The sequence below is a fragment of the Pinus tabuliformis genome, chromosome 7 (genome assembly GCF_031772625.1).
Source record: "Pinus tabuliformis cultivar Carrire ecotype Pingquan chromosome 7, CPIR1, whole genome shotgun sequence".
NCBI classification, from domain to species: domain Eukaryota; kingdom Viridiplantae; phylum Streptophyta; class Pinopsida; order Pinales; family Pinaceae; genus Pinus; species Pinus tabuliformis.
This window is the reverse complement of record NC_142293.1, coordinates 1,361,423,886-1,361,446,226: the sequence shown is the minus strand read 5'-3', so window position 1 is coordinate 1,361,446,226 and position 22,341 is coordinate 1,361,423,886. Positions and strand designations below refer to the sequence as shown.

Here is a 22,341-nt window from a genome sequence, read left to right as displayed (position 1 = left end):
TACTGAACCTGCGTACAGATCTGTAAAAGATATTTTATCCTTTTCAACTATTCAGACATCAGTTATACCTAGACATCAGATTTACAGATCAAGACATGCGCCAAATATAAAATATCAAAAACCACATAAAGATACTTCTCTCCACGCCTTAAGATCTTGACCCATAAATAGAAGTTATCCTTCTTCAAGCGCTCAGGTTCCTCCTTGATTCAGATCCAGTTATGCACCATAACCCAATCACCAGTATTCTAGATCTTGCACTTCATTAGATATTCAATGCTTGAGTACCTTTGCCTAATGATCTCCTTCTCCTTTTATAGTCTTAGGCCTTTCTCAATACCATGGTCCAAAACCACTTAGAAGCAATACCTTGGACCAAATACCTGGGGTCAACACTTCGGACAAGATACCTTGGACCAATACCATGGGTCAAAATACCATGGTCCAAATACCACGGACCAAAACCAAATTCTCCAACATGTACGCGCTTTTCCTTGCATGAAAGTGCGTGTATATGCATACGCGCCTTTTGGTCGGCAAACCCGCGTGTATACGCGGCTTTTTCAAGGTAAACCTGCGTATACCTCTTTTTCCTTCATTCTGTGAGCCTGAACTGTGATTTGTCATCTGAGTGAGTTGCCATCAAGGACAACACTTGTGTCATAAGGCCAAAACCTGTGTCATAATGCCAACAATCTCCCCCTTTGGACTTGATGGCAACCCCAAGTCACTCCAAGTCACTCTCCCCCTTTGTCATCAAGGGCAAAGGGTTATGCTCCCCCTGAGTACATGCTGAACTTTTCTGATATGCTGAAGTGTGCTGTTCATGCTCCCCCTGACTGTAAGCAAGGTCTGCAAAAAGATGTTCTACAAGAAGAACATGACTCTATACATCATAAATGACTTTCCTATCACCAAAGACTCATACATACATCCATCTCCCAACCAAGTGGGGATATACCAAAATTGACTCATCCACCCAACCAAGTGGGGATATACCAAAAGTTTATACATGATAAAACAAGAACCTTACATCATCATCCATCCTAGGCATAGTGGGGAAACAAAATAGGTCGTTACATGACCTTGATAATAAAAGATATGCATAACATAGAGACAAAATATCTAAATCAAGACTATGATAGTCATCAACAGCTATCATCAACAGCATTTGTCAATCACCATCCAGAGAAGCAACCATGATCTCCCTCTGCACTTGATCCACCTGAATAAAAAACAACTGTGAAATTGTACCAAGATCTTTTAAGATAATGCCAACAATGCATTATTAGAAGTATATGCTCCCCCTGAACCTATGCCAGATGATCATTGTCAGATCCATATCAGACTCTTTTCATCCTGAGTCTGACCCAATGATATTCTTCAAACCATCATATACGCGGCTGTATCCATAGAAACCGTCGTATGTACGCGGATACACTTCATGAAACTCGCGTACAACCACTGTTCTCTGAACCAGATAGGTTTCAACAGCAAGATGATGCATCAACTACTCCCAGCTTCTGTCTGAGATATTCAAATGTCTCTCTGGGTAGAGGTTTGGTGAATATATCAGCAACCTGTTCTTTGGAGGGAGCATACACCAATTTGACCTTTTGTTCAAGCACTTGTTCACGGAGAAAATGATATTTGATAGGTATGTGCTTGGTTTTGGAATGCATGACAGGATTCTTTGAAATATTGATTGCACTTGTATTATCACATAGAATGGAGATGGGTGGAGTACATGTGATTTGAATGTCTTGCAATGTTTGCATCATCCAAAGGAGTTGTGTGCAGCAAGATGCAACAGCCACATATTCTGCTTCAGCTATAGATAATGCAATTGAACTTTGTTTCTTGCTGAACCAAGATACTAATCTAGAACCCATATAGAATGCACCACCACTAGTGCTTTTTCTGTCATCCACGCTTTCTGCCCAATCTGCATCTGTATATGCATGAAGTGTAAGATCTGTATCCCTAGGATACCATAAACCAAAGTTTTGTGTTCCTTGAAGATATTTGAAGATCCTTTTCACTGCCTGAAGGTGTGCTTCCTTTGGATTTGATTTGAATTTTCCAACTATTCCCACTACATGCATGATGTCTGGTCGGGTACCTGTTAGATAGAGTAGACTACCAATCATGGATCTATAGGTTGGTTGATGTACTGCTGCTGATTCATCATTTGTGCTGAGGCTGCATCCTATTACCATAGGGTACATACTGGTTTAGAATCTTCCATGCCATATGTCTTCAAGATCTGCTTGAGGTACTTGGTTTGTGATAGAAAAATACCATCTTTATTTTGTTGAACTTGTAAACCAAGAAAATATGTGAGCTCACCAAGCAGGGACATTTCAAATTCTTTCTGCATGACCAAAGCAAAGTTTTGACTCATGGCTTCTTCATTGCTACAAAAAATGATATCATCAACATACACAAGTATTAGCAATTTATCATTGTCAATTTTTATATATATATTGCTATCAGTTGATCCTTTTGAAAAACCTTGTTGATGAAGGTATTTGTCAAGACGATAATCCCAGGCCCCTGTAGCTTGTTTTAGACCATAGAGAGCCTTTCTGAGTCTGCGTACAAGTTTTGGATCATTTCCAAGGATGAATCCGTCAGGTTGCTCAATATATACTTCTTCTTTTAGGTCTCCATTAAGAAAGACAAATTTCACATCCATTTGATATACTTTGAACTTCTGAAAGCTAGAAAGAGCAAGGAACATTCTTATGGCTTCAAGTCTAGCAACAGGTGCAAAAGTTTCTTCAAAGTCTATACCTTCTTGTTGAGCATATCCTTTACAAACAAGTCTAGCCTTGTTTCTAATAACTTCTCCATTTTCATTCAACTTGTTTTTGAATATCCATTTGCTTCCAATGATATTCTTATCATGAGCTCTAGGAACTAATTCCCAAGTATTATTCTTTTCAATTTGCTCAAGCTCTTCATTCATGGCCTTGACCCAACATTCATCTTTTCTTGCTTCATGTACATTTTGCGGTTCGATGGAGGAAAGCAATGCTAGATAGCTTGAAGCTTTTGTAATAGTTCTTCTTGTCTGCACACCTGCCTCTTTATGTCCCAAAATTTGAGTCTCTGGATGATTTTTCTGAACATATCTGGATGGTGTCTTTTCTTTTGCCGTTATCTGCTCTTCTGGTGCTTCATTGGTTTCTTCTTTTTCAGCATTTGTCTGATTTGATGTGGAAGGATAATCCTCATTTTCTTCCCACTCTTTAGTTTTTACCTGCTTTGAATTTTTGCCTGTTTCATCAACCACAACATCAATACTCTCAGCAATTTTCCCTAGTCTTTTATTATAACACTTGTATCCTTTACTTCGGGAAGAGTAAACAAGGAGAATGCCTTCATCTGCTCTAGGTTCAAACTTGCCAAGTTTTTCATCAGTCCTTTTGATGTAACATTTGCTTCAAAAAACTTTGAAGTATTTTACAGTAGGAGTCTTACCATGCCAAAGTTCATGTGGAGTTTGAGTGCTGTTTACCCGAACGTTTGTTTTGTTGAGAATAGTGACGGCAGCAAATGCAACTTCTCCCCAGAAGGTTGCAGGAGTTCCAGACTCATCTAGCATAGCACGAGCCATTTGTTGAACAGTTTTGTTCATCCTTTCTACCACTCCATTTTGCTGAGGAGTCCTTGCGGTAGAGAATTCCCTTCTTATTCCATGTTCTTCACAAAAGTTGAAGAATTCATCCGAGGTAAATTCCCCTCCTCGATTAGACTTTAGGCATTTGATTTTGCGATTTGATTCATTTTCAACCAAAGCTTTGAAGGCTTTGAACTTTTCAAATGCTTCGTCTTTATGCTTTATAAGTCCTATCCAACACATTCTTGAAAAGTCGTCAATAAACAATATAAAGTATTCTTCTCCACGAGGTGACTTTTTCCTTGATGGACCACATAAATCAGTGTGGACAAGTTCAAGAGGCTTACTAGCTGATCTTTCCTTTTCAAGGAAATGTGCTCTAGTTTGCTTACCAAATTGACATGATTTGCATATTGTATTTTTTGGAATTCTGATGTCAAGAATATTGCGAACAACCTAGAATTTGCATGCTTTCCTTATCTGAGCTAAGCTTAGATGCCCCAATCTTCTGTGCCATAGCTAGTGTTCATCATTTTTGCTTAGATAACACTGTTGTTGTCCTCCCTTGAGTATGTATAAATTATTTGGAGTTCTTATGCCTTTGATCACTGTTTCTCCTGTATCAATCTCACGAACAACAAATCCATTTGATCGAAATACTACCTCATTTCCTTGATCGCACATTTGATTGACACTCAATAGATTATGCTTTAAACCATCAACATACATAACATTCCCAGCTTTAACCTTTTCTTTTAAGAGAACAAAGCCTTTACCTTTAAAGACTGCAGGAGTGTCATTTCCAAATGAGACCTTCCTTTCCTTTTCTAAGGCATTAGATGACTGAAGTTTTTCTTTATCACCTGTCATGTGTTTCGAGCATCAACTGTCGATGTACCATTGATTTTCTTGTCCTTCTGCATATAAGCCTATATCACATCTTTCGGTTTGTGGTTCTTTCTTTCTCCATGTTTTGGGACCCGATGAAGCTTGCCCTTCTGAGATGTTTGCCAAAAATTACTCCTGCATTCAGAATCTTCATGACTGAAGTTGTTACAGATAGAGCATTCTATTTCATTTTCAAGAGCATAAAAGTTATTGTAGGTCCTTTTCATGATCCCAGTCACATTCCTTTGATTTCGTGCTTCTCTAGTCATGATGGTCTTGTAAGCAACACATTGAGCAGCTTTGTGTCCAAAGTTATGACATGAAAAACATTGGCCATTAAAGAAATTCCTGCGATTGTCAAATCTATTGACCTGATGATTTTCATTGATATTCATTCTTGAAGCAAATTGAGAATGATTTACTTGAGGTAGGTTGTAGTTTCTGTTCATCCTTGAAGTAGATTGAACCCGATTTACCTGGTGATCTGCTTTATGCTCTTGCTGATGATTCTCAACCTGTTCACTTTTCGTTGCTGCATCAAGATAGCTTTTGGAGGTTGATGGCTTCTGTGCTTGAGATGCTTCTTCTGTATATCCAAGACCTGTCTTTATCAGAGGAGAACGCTGCACTTTGATAATTTCATCTAAAGTTTCTGATCGTTTAGCAAATCTAAGATTGAGAGCTTTTGTTTTCTCAATCTCTTTTCTTAGACTCACAATTTCACATTTTAACTTTTCATTGTGTTTTTCCCTTTCAGCAAGTTGGAATGTTAGAGTATCTATAATCATACTCTTTTCTTCTAAACAAATTGAAAGTTTAGAAATTTCTTCATAGAGACCATCTTCATCTAAAGCATCCAAGAAATCATCATCTTCAAAAGCCATCAAAAGTCTATAATCATTACCATGTTCATCTTCATCACCCTTTAATAAACCATCGCTACCTTCATGCGTATAGTAGCTCTTCTTACTTACATTCTATTTTCTATTCCATTTTGCTGGTTCCTTACCTTTATCCAACTTATCTTTATGAGGACATTTGGCTACATAATGACAGACTCTTCCACAAGCAAAACATTTGAAAGGTTGTTTATCTCTGAATTTTCCAGAACCCCGTTGAAGGTTCTTGACAAAGTTTGATTCATCCTCTCCTTCTAACGTATGTCCTGATTCATTGAGTTCTTCTTTTCCTGAAGCTTTGAATGCGGCTTCTCTCATGTTTGATGGACCTCATTTTCTCATTTCGAAAGCAGTTAGGATTTCGTGCAGCTGTGACATAGTAATACTTTGAGATCCTGCTTTCTTCTATGGCAGAAACTTTTGATTCAAACTTAGAAGATAAGGACCTTAAAACCTTTTCAACTAAAGTAACTTCTTTTATCTCTTTTCCCAAGTTTTTCATGCGGTCAACAATCTCATCTATACGTAAGAAATAATTAGCTATACTTCCATCATTTTGCATTTTGAGAGTTTCATATTAAATTCTGAGAGATTGTAGTTTTGCACGTTTTACCTGATCGTCTCTTTCATAGCTTAGAATGATCTTGTCCCATATTTCTTTGGCGGTTTTGAGCTGCATAACCTTGACAAATTCTGATTGTGACAGATTCCCCAATAGAGTATTGATAGCTTTGGCATTTGTTTCATACTGCTTTTTACCTGCCATATCTGTAGGAATTGCTGATGGAAATGTGTATCCTCCTTCCACGATTTCCCAAACATCTGTTCCAAGAGATTGGAGATAGGCTGTGGTTCTTACCTTCCAATAAACGAAGTTGCTCCCATCAAAGATTGATGGTCTAATGGATGCCTCTCTTTCGTAGTTACTCATGATGATAGATCTTCCTTCAAGCGATCAAGCTTCTTTTGAAGGACCTGCTCTGATACCAATTGTTGGAAATAATACTGAGAGGGGGGGGGGGGGTTGAATTAGTATTGGCAATTCAATAATATTTCTTTTCACAATCAGATTTGTATACGCTATTTCAGTTAATGAAACTTGCGTATATACGCAACTGTAGTTAAGGAAACTAGCGTATATCCTGCAGACTTATAATTTAGTTAATTCTTCAGATGTTGATCTTTAATCTGTGCATCAAAACCATATAATAGTAACCAGGTACAGTAAAAATAGAGCAGACAATCACACACAAGAACACAAGATATAAGGTGGAAACCCAATGTGGGTGAAAACGACTTGCTGCAATTCGTCTCTATCTTCTTTTAATAAGAAACTTCTTTTTACAACATTTTTGTATTGGTGCAGTGTTATACCAGTACGCAGGCTTCTACCTGCAGAAGGCTACAACCTTCTCTCGTTCTCCAGCTTCTCCTGGAAGGGAGCTACAACCCCCTTTGGCTCTTGTACTAGCTGATGTACTAGTACGTAGGTGCTGACCTACAAAAGGCTACAACTTTCTCTTTTCTTCCAGGGACCACGTTTCATAAATTTTCAGACTAGATCCATCAATACCTCAATCAAACATCAAAATATATCTGCATCAATCAATCTCCTTTTCACCAACCAAAACTGAATCAAACAATCACTTCTCTGAAAGCTGTAACCAGATTACAGTAACAATACCAGAACCCAAGCCAGAACCCAGAACACTGCAACAGCAAACAGAAGTAGCTAAAACATATTTTATGAGATGTACGCTACTTCAATGTGTCGAACCTGCGTTCATATGCTGTTATATGAAGACAAACCTGCGTATACGCTATTTTGAATTGCCGAACCAACATGTATACGCGCCTTTGCTATACTGAACCTGCGTACAGATTTGTAAAAGATGATTTACCCTTTTCAACTATTCAGACTTCAGTTATACCCAGATCATTAGATTTACAGATCAAGACATGCGCCAAATATAAAATATCAAAAACCACATAAAGATACTTCTCTCCACGCCTTAAGATCTTGACCCATAAATAGAAGTTATCCTTCTTCAAGCGCTCAGGTTCCTCCTTGATTTAGATCCATCTATGCACCATAACCCAATCACCAGTATTCTAGATCTTGCACTTCATTAGATATTCAATGCTTGAGTACCTTTGCCTAATGATCTCCTCCTCCTTTTATAGTCTTATGCCTTTCTCAATACAATGGTCCAAAACCACTTAGAAGCAATACCTTGGACCAAATACCTAGGGTCAACACTTTGGACAAGATACCTTGGACCAATACCATGGGTCAAAATACCATGGTCCAAATACCATGGACCAAAACCAAATTCTCCAACATGTACACGCTTTTCCTTGCATGAAAGTGCGTGTATACGCATACGCGCCTTTTGGTCGGCAAACCCGCGTGTATATGCGGTTTTTTCAAGATAAACCTGCGTATACCTATTTTTCCTTCATTCTGCGAGCCTGAACTGTGATTTGTCATTTGAGTGAGTTGCCATCAAAGACAACACCTGTGTCATAAGGCCAAAACCTGTGTCATAATGCCAACAAAAACCATGAAAAATAAGCTTATAAACGAAGATAGAAAGACATAATCACGCATGAGATCAAGACACAGAATTTGATTACGGAGTTCATCCAATTTGGACTATGTCTCCGGGCCCGGCTCAACAATGGGGGAGGCCTTCATTTATTAAGTGGCATGAAAAGAGAAGAAGTACAAAAAGATTTTACATAAACACCCTTATACCTCCAATCTGGAAGATCGTTGACAAATGGAGAGCCCAACTCTAGAAACAGACAACATCACTGAAATCTTGGCGAAAAATCGTGCAAAAACGCTTGTCCGAACGCCCAATTTTGATTAAAGGGCTTCTTGTACCTCTCAAAACCTTTAGATACTTGAGACAAGGTTTCGGCCACCTACCAGGAGCAGGTGTCGTTGTTTTGCAATGGTATTCTGAGAAATCCCGCAGTTGCTCTCCTCCTCGCTGTGTGGATGCCCAATATATAACTTATTCGGGTAGTTTTTACAAAATAACAAGTTGAGCTGAAATGATAAATTTAGGCTGTTGGTTTCAACAACCAAGAACCTTAGTCCCTGAATAGTGCGTAGGTAACAACCTGTTTAAACATAGTAAAAACCACTGGAAAACAGTTCCCACAGTCTATTTCCCACTTGATTCCTTAACTGTGCATTTAACACTTCAGAAGACAACTTTTAACACGGAAATTGACGTATTAACAGATTTAAGTCGGCAGACTGACCCAAACCTTTACAACAAGCAATGAGTGACCTGCGATAAAGGTGGACCCGACGGAATTATTAACCGAAACACATAAATTTTCGGATTCGAAAAACTCCATCGCAAATTGCAATCAGCGGAACCGGGGTGGTACTTGTTATCGGGATACTGCGCGGAACCTGATCCTGCCGGGGCCAATTCTGTAATGTCATTCCCTTTGCGATTGCGATATGCGATTATCACATCGCAACCTGACTCTGCTGGGGCAGATTCGTAGGGTTCTTCCCTCTGCGATTGCAATATGCGATTATTGCGTCGCAACTTTTCTTGCTTGGGGCCGATTTGAAACTGTTGTCCCTTGCTGCTTGCATTATGCAATGTGCGATATCGCATCGCACTCTGTCTCTGCTCGGGCCGATTCCTTAACCTATGGACCTCTGCCTTGCGCGATCAACGAATGGTGGGGCCAATGGCACCCTGCCACTTGGCACTTCCCCCGTTCGCTGGAGAGTTCTGCCACGTCATTTCCTTTGCCACCTGGCCAAGTCAAATTTGAACTTTGACTGGCTCTAACTTCTGCATACAAGCTCGGATTCGAGTATTGTTCGCACCGTTGGAATCAGGGCGACGAAGATTTCGATCTGACACTAAGTTTGTAGACATTCTGCCACTTTGAATTTTGAGCCTTCTCACCATGCCACTGATCCTCCTGGATCAATTGATACTTCTCTATACATTGTCCGCACCACAAGTGTTCTAACAAGTCATCCTTCCTTCTCCTTCACCTTTGTCCTTCGTAGCCATAAGCGATGAGCCGACACCTGCATCTCCTGCACACTGGTAGTACAATATCTTGTAAATTACATGTTTAGCTATATGACCAAAAATGAGCCAAGCATCCCATACTTGCCACGAGTTTATAACACATACTTTGTGGTCAAGTTTACATAAAAATGGAAACAATACCCTAGCTATCAATACAAGGCCAAACATCATTGTTGCTTCAACAAGTGATGGAAAACACATAATGACTGCAATACATGATTTACAAAAATAAGGCCAAACACTATTGTTGCTTCAACAAGTGATGGAAACACATCATCACTTTCACAATTTAAAATGCAACACAAATTAAGGCCAAACATCATTGTTTCTGCAACAAGTGAGATGAGGCCAAACATCATCACTTTTACAGTTTAAAATGCAACACATGATTTGCAAAAATAAGGCCATGACATTCTACCACACCTAGAAGAACCATCTCTCACTTATCAAAGTGACTGGGTCGTCTCCTTGTGGCGCATTCGCTGGTCGAACAACTGTTTCACCTGGTTCATGCACGGATGCTTTGTCCTTGCAACGCTGCTCTGGATGGAGCCTCCAACACGTGGCTCTTTGATGACCACCTCTGTTGCAATGACTACAATAAGCCTTCTTCCTCCAAATCTGCTTTACCTTCTTCTTTGCTTGCTGTTGAGAGGGTCTTTCACGCCTCATCCTTTTTCGTGCTGCTATTCTCCTCCAACACTCAGCAAACACATGGTTATGCAATCCACAAAAACTGCAAGTTCTTCTATGCCATGATTTTCGTTCATTATTAACAATACGGTTGTAATAAAAATGAACATTGGAATATCGAGACTTGTTATACCTTTCCTGTTGGTCTTTGGTATGATCATGGAAACGAGAGCTTGCCTCAGCTCTTTCTCTGCAATGCATACTGCCATAGGTTGATGGTGATGTATCCCCATCATCCTCTTTCCTCGATGGTTTCAACAATGTCGTGGAAGCATATGACATCTTTGAGCACTATCCCTCAGTGCACCCCAACTTTGCGAATTGAGGTCTTTGCTCAACCTCCAATGGCTGAGTTATGCCTTGGCCATTAACACCAAGTCCTTCTTCCTTGTACCTCATCTCGGTAAGGAGTCTCATGTTTGTCCCTATAATGGGTATCTCCATAGTTCCAACAAAAATTATATCAGGCGAAGATGAAACTAAGGAGAAATCAACATCTTTTACCTCCATTGTTGATTTGGAAAGAACTGGTGAGGGCTTCTCATCATCTGTCGTTGGTGGTTCGCTCGCTGTTTTGGCGCATTTGCAAACCTCCTTCCTGACATACCCAAGTCCTGCCTGACGGGGTAATTCCTCTACTTTGATGGGGTTTATGATGCCCTGGCCATTAATGTCGAGGCCTTTCCCCTCGTACCCCATTCTCTTTAACAGTTTGGAGCTGATACCTGTGGTATGTTCTTCAAAAGCGACGAAATCATTATCAGGAAAAATACACGGAGTCGAAGAATTTCTCTTTACCTCACGGGAGTTACGCTGCAACTTTTCCAAAGCCTCGTCCTTAGCTTGCAGTGGGCGTAGCAACCTCTGTTTCTCCGCTTTCTCTTCCCGTAGTAGCCTCTTTAATTCGCAAGCTTTGCTTGAAGACTTTGGTCGAGGCGCTTCAACTCTTCCAGGGCCTCATCTGTGGCTCACAACTGAAGCTGCAATCGCTCCTTCTCCTCTTTCTCTTCTCACAGTAGCCTTCTTAATTCAACGTTCTCTTCTTGAAGCCTCTGGTTAATCTCCGCATTCGAGGAAGGCGATGAATAAGATGCATAAGCACCAGAAGATGTGGATGATGCATCGCTCTCCGATCTCTTTGTCTCCTCCTCTCTTCTCTTCTCATATGCTTCATACATGATGTCCACCATTTTGGACATTCGCAGGAAGGTCTCATGCATTTTTTTATCATTCTCCATGGCTGCACACTTGGTCATTCACGTTCACAACTCTTAACAGCAACAAGACCGCTTCTCTTCCCAACGAGCTTCAACATCTGCCATGTCTCCTCTTCGTGATGCATGTCCTTTGAGGCTTATCTTTGGCTAGCGTACTCATGCAATTCGCATCAACTAAGCCCTGCTCTGATACCACTTGATCCAGGATTTTTTTCTTATAGATGCATCAGAATTACATGTAATTGAGCTTGTTAAAAACCATGAAACATAAGCTTATAAACAAAGATAAAAAGACATAATCACGCAAGAAATCAAGACACAGAGATTTGATTACGGAGTTCGTCCAATTTGGACTACGTCTCCGGGCTCGGCTCAACAGTGGGGAGGCCTTCATTTATTAAGTGGCATGAAAAGAGAAGAAGTACAAGTAGATTTTACATAAACACCCTTATACCTCCAATCTGGAAGATAACTGACAAATGGAGAGCCGAGCTCTAGAAACAGACAACATCATTGAAATCCTAGCGAAAAATCGTGCAGAAACACTTGCTCGAATGCCCAATTCTAATAATTGGGCCTTCTGCACCTTCTCGGAACGTCCCTGTTGCTCAAGGCGAGGTACCGACTTGCTGCTAGGTCAGGGTTTGTTGCGCATAATGGCTTTTGAACTAATTTTCCAGTCCTCTCTCTGCTTTTCTCCGACGCGGATAGTCCTTTATATATGTTGGCGATAAACCCCTCAACTCCCGGGCAGTTCTAAACAATAGACCAAGTTAGCAGGCGGGTTTGATTTAATATCGAGGATCTCGGGTCGCGGCAACAACCTGTACTTAAAATGGCAAAACTCTTTAACTGTGCCTTTAACCTGGTGACCTTTTAGAATCGGTGTTTCCCCATCGACGTTTTCCAATCGGCAAACAGACCAAAGCCCATACATCAAACGCCCTGCGGTAACCGGGGACCTGACGAACTATTAACCACAATATATAAAATATCGGGTCCGGAAGCCCATATCGCAAATCGCAATCGACGTTTCCAAAATTGGTACATGATGTGCCTACTTTCCCCTTTGCGAAATGCGATTGTTGCAATTTGCGATCGCATCGCAACCTTGGCTTGCTCCAGGGGCCAATTCTTTAACCTTCTCCTTTTGCGATGGGCGATTGCGATTTGTTCACATCGCAACCATAACTCGCTTGGGGCCAATTTTCTTTAAGCCGCAGCCTCTTCCTCCTGCGATCTGTAATATGCGAGACCAATGGTAGCCTGCCACTTAGCGCTTCCCCATTCGCTGAAGAGTTCTGCCATGTCATTTCCTCTGCCACTTGGCCAAGTCAAATTTGAACTTTGACTGGCTCTAACTTCTGCATACAAGCTCGGATTTGAATGTCATTCGCATCGTTGGAATCAAGGCAACGAGCACTTCGATCTGACACTAGATTTGTAGAGATTCTGCCACTTTGAATTTTGAGCCTTCTCACCATGCCACTGGTACTTTTTAGAGATCCACCTGGATCAATCCTCTTGGATCCTCCTAGATCAATCCTCTTGGATCCATCCTCCTGGATTAAGAACATGCCTTAAAATTTTTCTTTTGACAATAGCATGAAGAACATGCTTTATATTTATTATTACAAATACATCAAGGGTAAAATTATTAATTATGAAGACTGACCATAGCTAAAAAATTCAACATTTAGTGTTAGATAGTTCTTGAACATCCCCCCCTTGACTAGTTCATCCCGAGCCCCAGTGGAATAGCCAACAACTTATTTAGAGATTTTTTGCTTTGGCCTTAGATGTTAGGAGTATCCCTTGATTCTACGTCCCCCCATGATCATGTAGCCAGACCCTTGTTGGATCTAGGGGACTTTGATGGCAAGCTAGCGCACCTGTTAGCCCCCTTGCTGTCAGCTATCATACTTGGGCATTCTTAACATCATTGACCTCCAACCCTAGACTTATTCACTTTGCCTTCTGTTACCACACAAGCTAGCAGGGGTCCTAGGAGGGGTACCTAAAGGACAACTACTAGACCAAATGGCAACGAGACAAAGATCCACTATCACCTCAGTCGATGCCCCCTGCTCTTTATGGACTTTCACCAATGGGAGGAGTCTTGGTATGAAGGAAATTACTAGAATAATGAGGTCAATAACAAGGTACAAAGTGATTTCCAATGCCCATTCAAAGGAGAGACTTAGATAATGGCTTAGTTGCTTCAAAAGCAAGATAAATGCTCTCTCCAAGAAAGGCTTAAGGATCGGAATCAAGGCCTCGGGATTTGTGATGATACAATAAGATAAGGTATCCTAGAATCAAGATCTCCAAGATGGAATATGACCTCTGAAATAAGCTTTTAAAATAAGCAATTGTTTCTAAGATAGTTATGGCTAGGGTTGAGAGACCTAGGTTGGATCCACATTGGACCTAGGGTTTTAAGGTTTATCATGAAAAGGACACCTCCAAGGAGAACTCTAGGTCAAGCTAGGACTGAAGGTAACTCTCAACAAGTCTCTCACTATGACATTAAAGGTTGACTTCCAAAGTCCGAGCTAGGGCTTAGCTTTTCTCACAAATGAACCGTCGAAAACCTATGAAACTTGGTGAACCTCTAGAGGAGACAACGCAAAAGTTTGTCCAAGTGGAATTGTAAATCATCCCTCTACAAAAATTCGCATGATGCCCTAGCAAGGATGTCTAGGTGAGAGAAAATTCTTGGGAGGAGAAAAAGAAGAGGAAAAAGGGGTTGACCACCAAATTTTCTCAAATTAGTGCCTTATCCTTGGGCTATGGAGTCTATGTGATTTGAAATCCGTCCAAAATCGTATTCAAGGACGTTATAAAATGATTCCCTAGCAAGCACTCTCTAGCATTTATCCGCCCATGATTTATGGACTTTCATGGAAAGAAAACGCTACTCCACTAGGAACATTCATCTACTTGTTATGAATGAATAACATGCACAAATTTGCAATCTAACTTTCTTTTACAATGATATTCAACAATCAGGGCATGAAAGAACAATAACCAGTTGTGTAATTTCCACACATTAGATATTATTATGCAAATACCTTCCAAAATAATACTTACAAGGATCCAAACAGAGTCGTCATCCTAATGTGCTCTTTCTATCTTCAACACTCTCTACCCAATCTGAATTTGTATATCCCTACAGTTGCTTCCTTCACTAGAACCATCACCACAACTGCTTGACATTGAAGCAAACCTTGTTGTAGAAATCTAGATGCTCCCTCTGCCACTTAGCTTCTTCAGATTAGTTAGCATGGAAGAGGCCATGGATTCGCTGTCTTTCATCCCAAATCTCTGAAGGATCATGATAATATGCTTACTTGGCTTCTGCCACACTTCTAGTTCTAAGAAGTAATGTATTCAACCAAGATCCTTCATCTCGAACTCAGGTGTCTCCCTCTGACACGAAGCAAAGCTTAGCAACTCTTTCTATCACTGAAGCGAGTTCCCCTATCGCTATTACTCCCTTTGTCACATAAGTCTTTTTGCGTCCGTTAGAAACAAGTCATGTAATAACAAGATCAACCAAGATCCATCAGTCCAAGAATACCAAGTCCAATGTGTTTGCTTGTGATCGTACAAAGATTTCTTTAGTTTGTGATCAGGAGACTTCTCATGTACCTCGAAGCCTTGAGGTATCTTTATGTTCACTTCTTCTTCTTCAATCATTGAGAAAAACGATCTCTGCTTCTACTTGGTGCAATTTTTAAAGCAATAAAAATTCTAACAAAAGTGTACTTGACAACTCAAGTAAACGTCTTGTCATAGTTTTCTCCCTCTTTTTGGGAGAATCCTTGAATCTTGCTTTTTTACTTCTCCATGTTGCCATCTACTGCATACTTGTAGATCCACTTGGAATTCACCATTGACTTTCCTCAAATCTCAATACAATCTTCATTATGGCATCCTTCAAACTTGCTGGCCTACTTGCTCCCTCTGAACTAGGATCTCTTCCGGTCATCAAACATGGTTCTAGATGTCAGTACAATTTCTCTCTCTTGAACACAAATCATTCTGGGAGAATCCTCTTGTTGCAAGCTTTGCTTCGTTCTTCCCAATGCTTTCATCTGTTGCCAAAGCCTTGGCAACCTTTATGATGTACTTGCAACCCTCACTAGGAGGTCATGGAAGAAATGATTATAACCTAGCAAAAAGGAAACAAAGACAAGAGGCTAACAAATAATAATCAAGGAAAAGAGATATAAAGTACTTATCTTTTGAGGATTGTAGGCAATTGTCAACTTCCTTTTGATCCTTGTCTCCTTGCAGGAATGAAGTCCATCTTCAATTTCATCATCCTCGTCCTCATAATCAATATGTTGCTTTCCTTTTCTTTTTGCATGAGTTAAGATTTCTTCTTTCAGCAAAAACATTGATCTAGGTTTACCTCTAGGGTTTTATCCACAAACCCTAGGGCTTTCTTATCAAGAATTCTAGATTTCTAAAGTTCTTAGTTTACAGATCAGTTCTAAGAAGGGCTCATAAGTGGTATGACTTCTCTTTTTTTGTGAGAGACACCTTCAGCTCCCTCTTGCTCCTAGCCTACTTGCAAAAATCAAAGATCTATTTGCAATTCTAGTAAAACATGTTCTTATCATTAGCTGCAAAAGCTTTTGTAGTATCATTCTTGGATTTCTTCTGATGCTCATCATCATCATATCCGTTCCTCTTCTTATTGTTCTTGCCTTCAGTGCATTGATTTTTATAATGACCAAACACATAGCAACGAAAACATTGAATATCCTTCTTTTTAGGAGTTGTTCTTCTACCTGCATTCCTTTGAAATTTCTGAAATTTTCTCCTTCCTTTGCCATTTATAGTGGGCTGTAAGTGCTTGAGAGTCGTTATCTTGAAGTTTTGGAATCTTCTTTTTTGAAATAAGTCTGGATTCTTGTTGAGTACATGAGGTCCATAATTCTTCAAAATTTGGAGTTTCCTTTCTGCCACATATACTAGATGCAAATGAGTCCCATGAGTCAGGTAAACCATTAAGTGATGTAGTAACAAGTTCTTTATTATAAATTATTTCATCAATAGCTTGAATTTGATCTCTTAGTTGAGAGATCCTCATGAAATATGATGCCACAATATCATTTCTTGTCATTCTAACATCATGAAGCTCATTCTTCAAACTCATTGCTTGACCAATGTGGTTGATGTTATATAATCCAACTAGGGCATCATACATCTTCTTTGAAGTGTTAAGATTTGCGACATATGGAATCAAATGATCTTTGATAGAATCTCAATCTACAATAATACTCTTGGCTGTGATGTCCTCCTTCTCATATTTCGCTTTTCCTTCATTATCTGAAGGTTTAGTGACCTTGCTCTTCACAATATCCAAAACATCATTTTTTGAAAGAATGAGTTCAATCCATGTCTTCCAAGTATCTCCTTCTAGCTTGTTCTCCGACTTCATTGAGGAACCCATGGATATAGATGAACAATCAGATTGCAGATGTAGGTCTCTTCAAGTGTGATCTTCAATTTCCTTTTCTTTACCAAAGCTCTTCAAGGGTGATCTCAATGTCTTTTTCTTCGCCAAAGCTCTAATACCATGTTGATTTTGCAAGTGCAATAGATACAAACACTAATATCTGAAAATGTGATAATTACTTCTAAGTTCTAATGACGTAGATATTCTTTTAGCACTTCCAGTTTATCATTAAGTAATTACACTTCAGAAATTCAACCATAAATGCACAAGGACAATAGAGATCACAATGCACAAAGATAAAACAAGATTTACCTCGGGAAAACCCAACAAGCTTTTCCTTAGAGAAATTCTTCAGTTCAACAAGAGATACACCCAGATCTTCTAGCCAAATATGATGGTCAAATCTGGTCAAACTGCCTGCTTGTTAAGTCCATCTTCTACCAAACAAACTCGACCTTCCCTGATCAGTCTAGGCCGAAATTCGGCCTCCCAGAATGTTGGCCCTGCTGTCCAGAATATGCTTCCCAGAAATTCGGACCTGCTGCCAGAATCTGCCCAGAAGTTCACACGTGGGAAGCTGCAGGAGGAGAGAATCACACATGTGAAGTCAAAGAGATAGAGAGAGAGATTCTTGAGATAATTTCATCCTTCTGCGTCCTTCTTATCTCTCTTCTCCTTCGCTTGGATGCCCAGAAAATATCTTTTTGTGTGTGAGATCGAATTGTGTCTTGTGGAGGAGGTTAAGTGCCTCATATATAGTGTTTTGGCTGACCTGAATGGTTGTCTCTTCAACTAGGGCCGACTTAACTTGAAGGAGGGCCGACTTGCATTTGGAGCCAAAAATTCAAAATTTTCTCTTTTGAAACTGAAATAAAAAGCATGTCTTATATTAATCATTATATATATTTTTCTTTTTGGAACTGACATGAAGAACACGTCTTACATATTTGAAGGGCTAAAATATTAACCATAAAAGCTGATCATAGCTACAAAATTCAACATTAGTTTCCATTCTCTTTTGGTTTTTTCCATAATTGCTGTAGTAGTTGCATTTAAGATGTTGAGACATACGCATTTGAAAGATGTGTTAAGGGTTCTTTGCACTGATAAATAAATTTGGATATATATATATATATTATATAAATTTTGAAGTTAAATTTAACTTTTCCCAATGTTTGTAATGTAGGTAACGAGTTACTTTAAGATAAAGCTTAGTCTATTTTCATTCAGTTCCTTCTTTTCTTGTTTAAACATCCACTTAAACTAGGAAGGTTGATCGAACTGTAGTAACGGTGAATCTTTTTCCTATATACTGGGATCATTCTTATTTCTATTTCAGTAGTTAGAATTGTTTGAAGAGAGCTGTTTTGGATTATCTTACGTTGAGTGTATACTGTTGTATTTAGGGTGTTGCATAAGTAGGTTTTGTATGCCCTAATATTCATTTTATTATATTAGTTATATATTTGATCTTCCTATGGTGGTGATCTTCCATGTTCCATATTGCAATGAAGGTTGAAGTGATCAAACTTTAACATTTTGCTCAACAGATAGCAATGACTAAAAAAAAAGATTGCTAGTCCAAGTTGGTCAAATTTGGGCCATTTTGCATAGGCAGTTTTAACACCCTTTCAATGGATTTTGATCCATTCTACACATAATTCATTGGAGATTCTGTCAAGGTTAAAGCCAACTGTCATGAGTAAGTTCTGCACAAATTGTGCGTAGTTAAAGCACCTTTTGACCTTTTGAAGTATCTTAACATTTTCTAATTGTAATAGCTTTCTCTGAAAATGTGCATAGTTAAAGCACCCTTTGATGTTTTGAAGCGTTTTCTAATTGTAATAGCTGAAGTTATTTCTCTGAAACCATCTTTTTAATTTTTTTTTCCAACATATCAGTGACTGCAAAATTCCATTAGACTACTAATACAAAGTGGCCCTTACACTTCAACAATTGTAGTATACTATTTATTTACTCAATTAAGCAGTGAAACAAAAAGTCCATCCAGTGGTACAGTATAATAGGATTCAAACACAATCTCACTGTTCAACAATATCACTGCTCCACAATAACATTCAACACAGTTTTGTAACAGTTCAATAATGCCAATACAACTTGGGTTCAACAGTTGCAGTACAAATGAACTCCACAGACTTTAAAAATAATTCAAATCGAGCTATTCTGATCCACAACTTTGAAAACTATTCTACTCACATTATCCAGAACATACCCAACTAGGACTGATAATTTTCCTGGCCCTATATACGGCTTCTTTCAGAGCTCTCTAAGCCCCTTTTACTGCTCGTAAGCTGCCTTAGCAGTTCTCGGACTTATGACAAACGTAGATCAGATGAGGTTCTTCGATTTGCTGATGGCAAGTGGAGAAAAGGGGTGACATCTACTTCAGGCAAAGATGCAGTCTCGGATTTGGCACATACTTCACCTCAATACCTCGGACATTTTGCGAGTTAGACCCTCCCACTTCCTCAGGAACTCTCTTTTAGTTACAGGGCCCGCACTATATTCCAGGACCCTGGATCTGTGGAAATCGACTTCAGGAAACCCTTCATATCAATCATAAGGTAGCAAATGATATTCTGACCCTCAGAACATACCCAGTCTGCTACAGGACCCATGAGATGATTCCAGGAGGTCTCGCTCAGCCTTAAAAGGGCTTGGATTATCACCACTAGATGCCTTGGACTGTCACAGGTCCACTTCTGGACTTCGGTCTGTTGCGGGATGGCTACAGGAATTGCGATCTGTTACAGAATGGTTGCTCGGCCTCAGGGTATGTGATCTGCTTCAGACAATTCTTTTCAGGATATGTGATCTGCTTCAGACAATCCTCCTCAGGTGGATGCTGCCTGATTGTCTTGTTAATCTTCCTCAGATCCGTTATACTGGCCTCTGGAGTTGTGATGTGTTTCAGGACGTCTTAATTTTTGCTCCACACACAGAAAAAAACCATGATAACTAAACTCAAGAAGATTTTGGTCTGTCCAATAACTGAACCTCAGAGAAGTTGTCCAGCTTATGTAGAGTTAGGTACTGCTTTGCCACAGGTTTTCCCAAAATTAATTCGCTGCTCCTTCCAATAATTAAAACCCTGTTGCCAGAACAAGAGACCAATAAAAAGAATGAAAAAGAGTGACTAGGTAGGGTGGGATCACCTCCACCGAAACTAGTCGAAGAAAATGGGATATTCAACCCTCAGAGCCTCAGGCTCAAATAAAATCAGAGACAAATGATGCAATCCAATTATGCCTCAAGTGCTTCTAGGCCTCTTGTATTTATAGTTTCATGAGGGGTCTTTTTGTTTAATTAATTGAGTGATGTTCACACCAGTGACCAAACCCCACTCCAACTTTGGGTTTTTTGCCCCAGCTGCCCCAAAACTTGCCCATCATTGGGTATTTTGGGGATTCCCTTTTATCGAGGACTATAGCCTACGGGGATCTATAGGATACTTCATCCCTTGGGCCAATTAACCCCTCGGGGACATTACAACAATCCTTTCCTTATTATCAATTAGAGTGCAAATTATTCCCATGTTTAGATGTCTGCATTCTTTGATATGAGTTAATTTACTTGCATTTTTTTAGTACAAATGAAGTACTGAGTTCTTACATTCGGTTTATACTTGTTGCAGGTCCAGCATGGGGACAATGATACTGATATATTTTACTCTGCAATCGGAAAAATTTGTTTTCTTATTCACATAGATTTTTAGGAAAGTCCAGTGTAATGTACAGATTTTTATTATGCTGTTTTCATGGGTCCTCCATTCTTTGATTCAAGTTTTTGACTATACTCTTTGCCTAGAGCACAATATTGTGATCTTTGTAAATGCTTCAAATAGGGAAGTCAACTGTAGACTGATTTCATATTTTCATTGTCAAGTATTTTCTTCTCATTTATCTCTCGAATTAGTTTAAGACATATCTAAACTTATTAATTTGTACATTCTTTTAACTTTTCATTTTCAGAAGGTTATGAATCTTTATTTATTATGAGTTCTGATTTGTTTTTGTAAAGGATACTTTTAATATATACAGAAAAATGTTTACATAAAAAAAGAAAGAAAATGAAGGGTATATACAATTGTATTAACATACTCTTAAACAAACAAAAACATTTATGGAATCAGAATAAGTGGTCGAATCTAACAGTTTGGCTTCCTTAATCAACAAGGATCTTTTTGCCAGCAGCTGCATATGTACCCGCTCTCTCTATAGCTGACAAAAGGCAACCGATGAACAGATTTCAGTAGCAAAAACATGTTTGCAGCATAATTTTCAAATAACAAATAATGCAGAGATTCTCAAACAATGCCAGATACCAACCAAAGAATCCTGAATCAGAGATCTAGACCCCCCCATAACATTGCCCTCCAATGAAGATGCCAGTGAAGAATACTAACCAATTGCAACATAACATAATCCCAACAAGACCTTGCAAACGAGTTGTCCCACAAAATGTGTTTCACAGTTTCTGCTTTCAGACAAGAGAGGAAAAGCCTATTTGAAAGACAACTCTTGACAAGCTGAGCCTTTGCGAAGAGACCCTGATAAATTCAAATGAACAAAGTTCATTCAATGAATATTCAATGTAAAAATACCAATCAATGTTCTAAAACTCCGACTCCGACTCCGACTCGGTCGAGGGTTGACTCCGACTCCGACTTCGACTCGGTATCGACTCGGCCGGCTCGATTTCAATGACTCGGTCGTTGTAAAAAATACATTAAATATTTATTTTTTATAAAAACACATAATTTTAAAGATTTTCATTCATGTTTCCAAACACACAGCATTAGAATATAGATAGAAGACAACATATGATCAAAGTAGGCTCATGAATATATCCATTATATCAAAATGGCACCTAGTGCATTGTCCAATACATACACGATGATGATATAGAGATAAAAACAAAAACACATAACCAAGGAGGCTATAAATGGCCTCTACGACAAAATTCTGTGACCAGTACTACTGGCTACTGCTAGAGTTGCCAACATCATCTGGCTCAGTGTTACTTGGGAGCAGGAGCGAAAGTGGGGAGCGAGAGCGAAAACGGGAGCAGGAGCGACATTTTCAGAAGCTCCTGGTTTGGGATCGAATCCCAGAGGAGTTCGACGACCAATGTCACTAACATCAAGGTACATAGAGGGATTGGTGCTCTTGATTAAATACGAGTTCCATACCCTAATACATGACAAAATTCAATGGAAACATTGCAATCCTCCAATCCTGAAATCCTGAAAAACTGATAAGTCTGCTGGATTTTGAATGAAATCTAAAATTCTACTTTCTCCATATGAAATCCAATGAGGCCGAAACCACTCTCAAACATCCTGAGTCATTTCATGGTAATGTTAAAAATTTAAGTAAAAGGACTTCATTTTCAACCTTTTACTTTAAGAATTTAACATTACCATGAAATTTGAATAACATATCAA

General features: G+C 39.3%; 1 protein-coding gene across 3 annotated transcripts in view; it reads left to right on the top strand.

The window, feature by feature from the left end:
* The window catches only part of LOC149252653 (uncharacterized), a 68,203-nt gene extending 47,310 nt beyond the window's left edge, over positions 1 to 20,893 (top strand). For all 3 annotated transcript variants that reach the window (XM_089459757.1, XM_089459756.1, XM_089459755.1), the window contains one exon: positions 20,530 to 20,893. In XM_089459757.1, coding sequence (XP_089315883.1) covers positions 20,530 to 20,602 — 73 coding nt within the window. In that variant the 3' untranslated portion in view covers positions 20,603 to 20,893. The remainder of the gene's footprint in view (positions 1 to 20,529) is intronic.
* Positions 20,894 to 22,341: the final 1,448 nt, after the last annotated feature.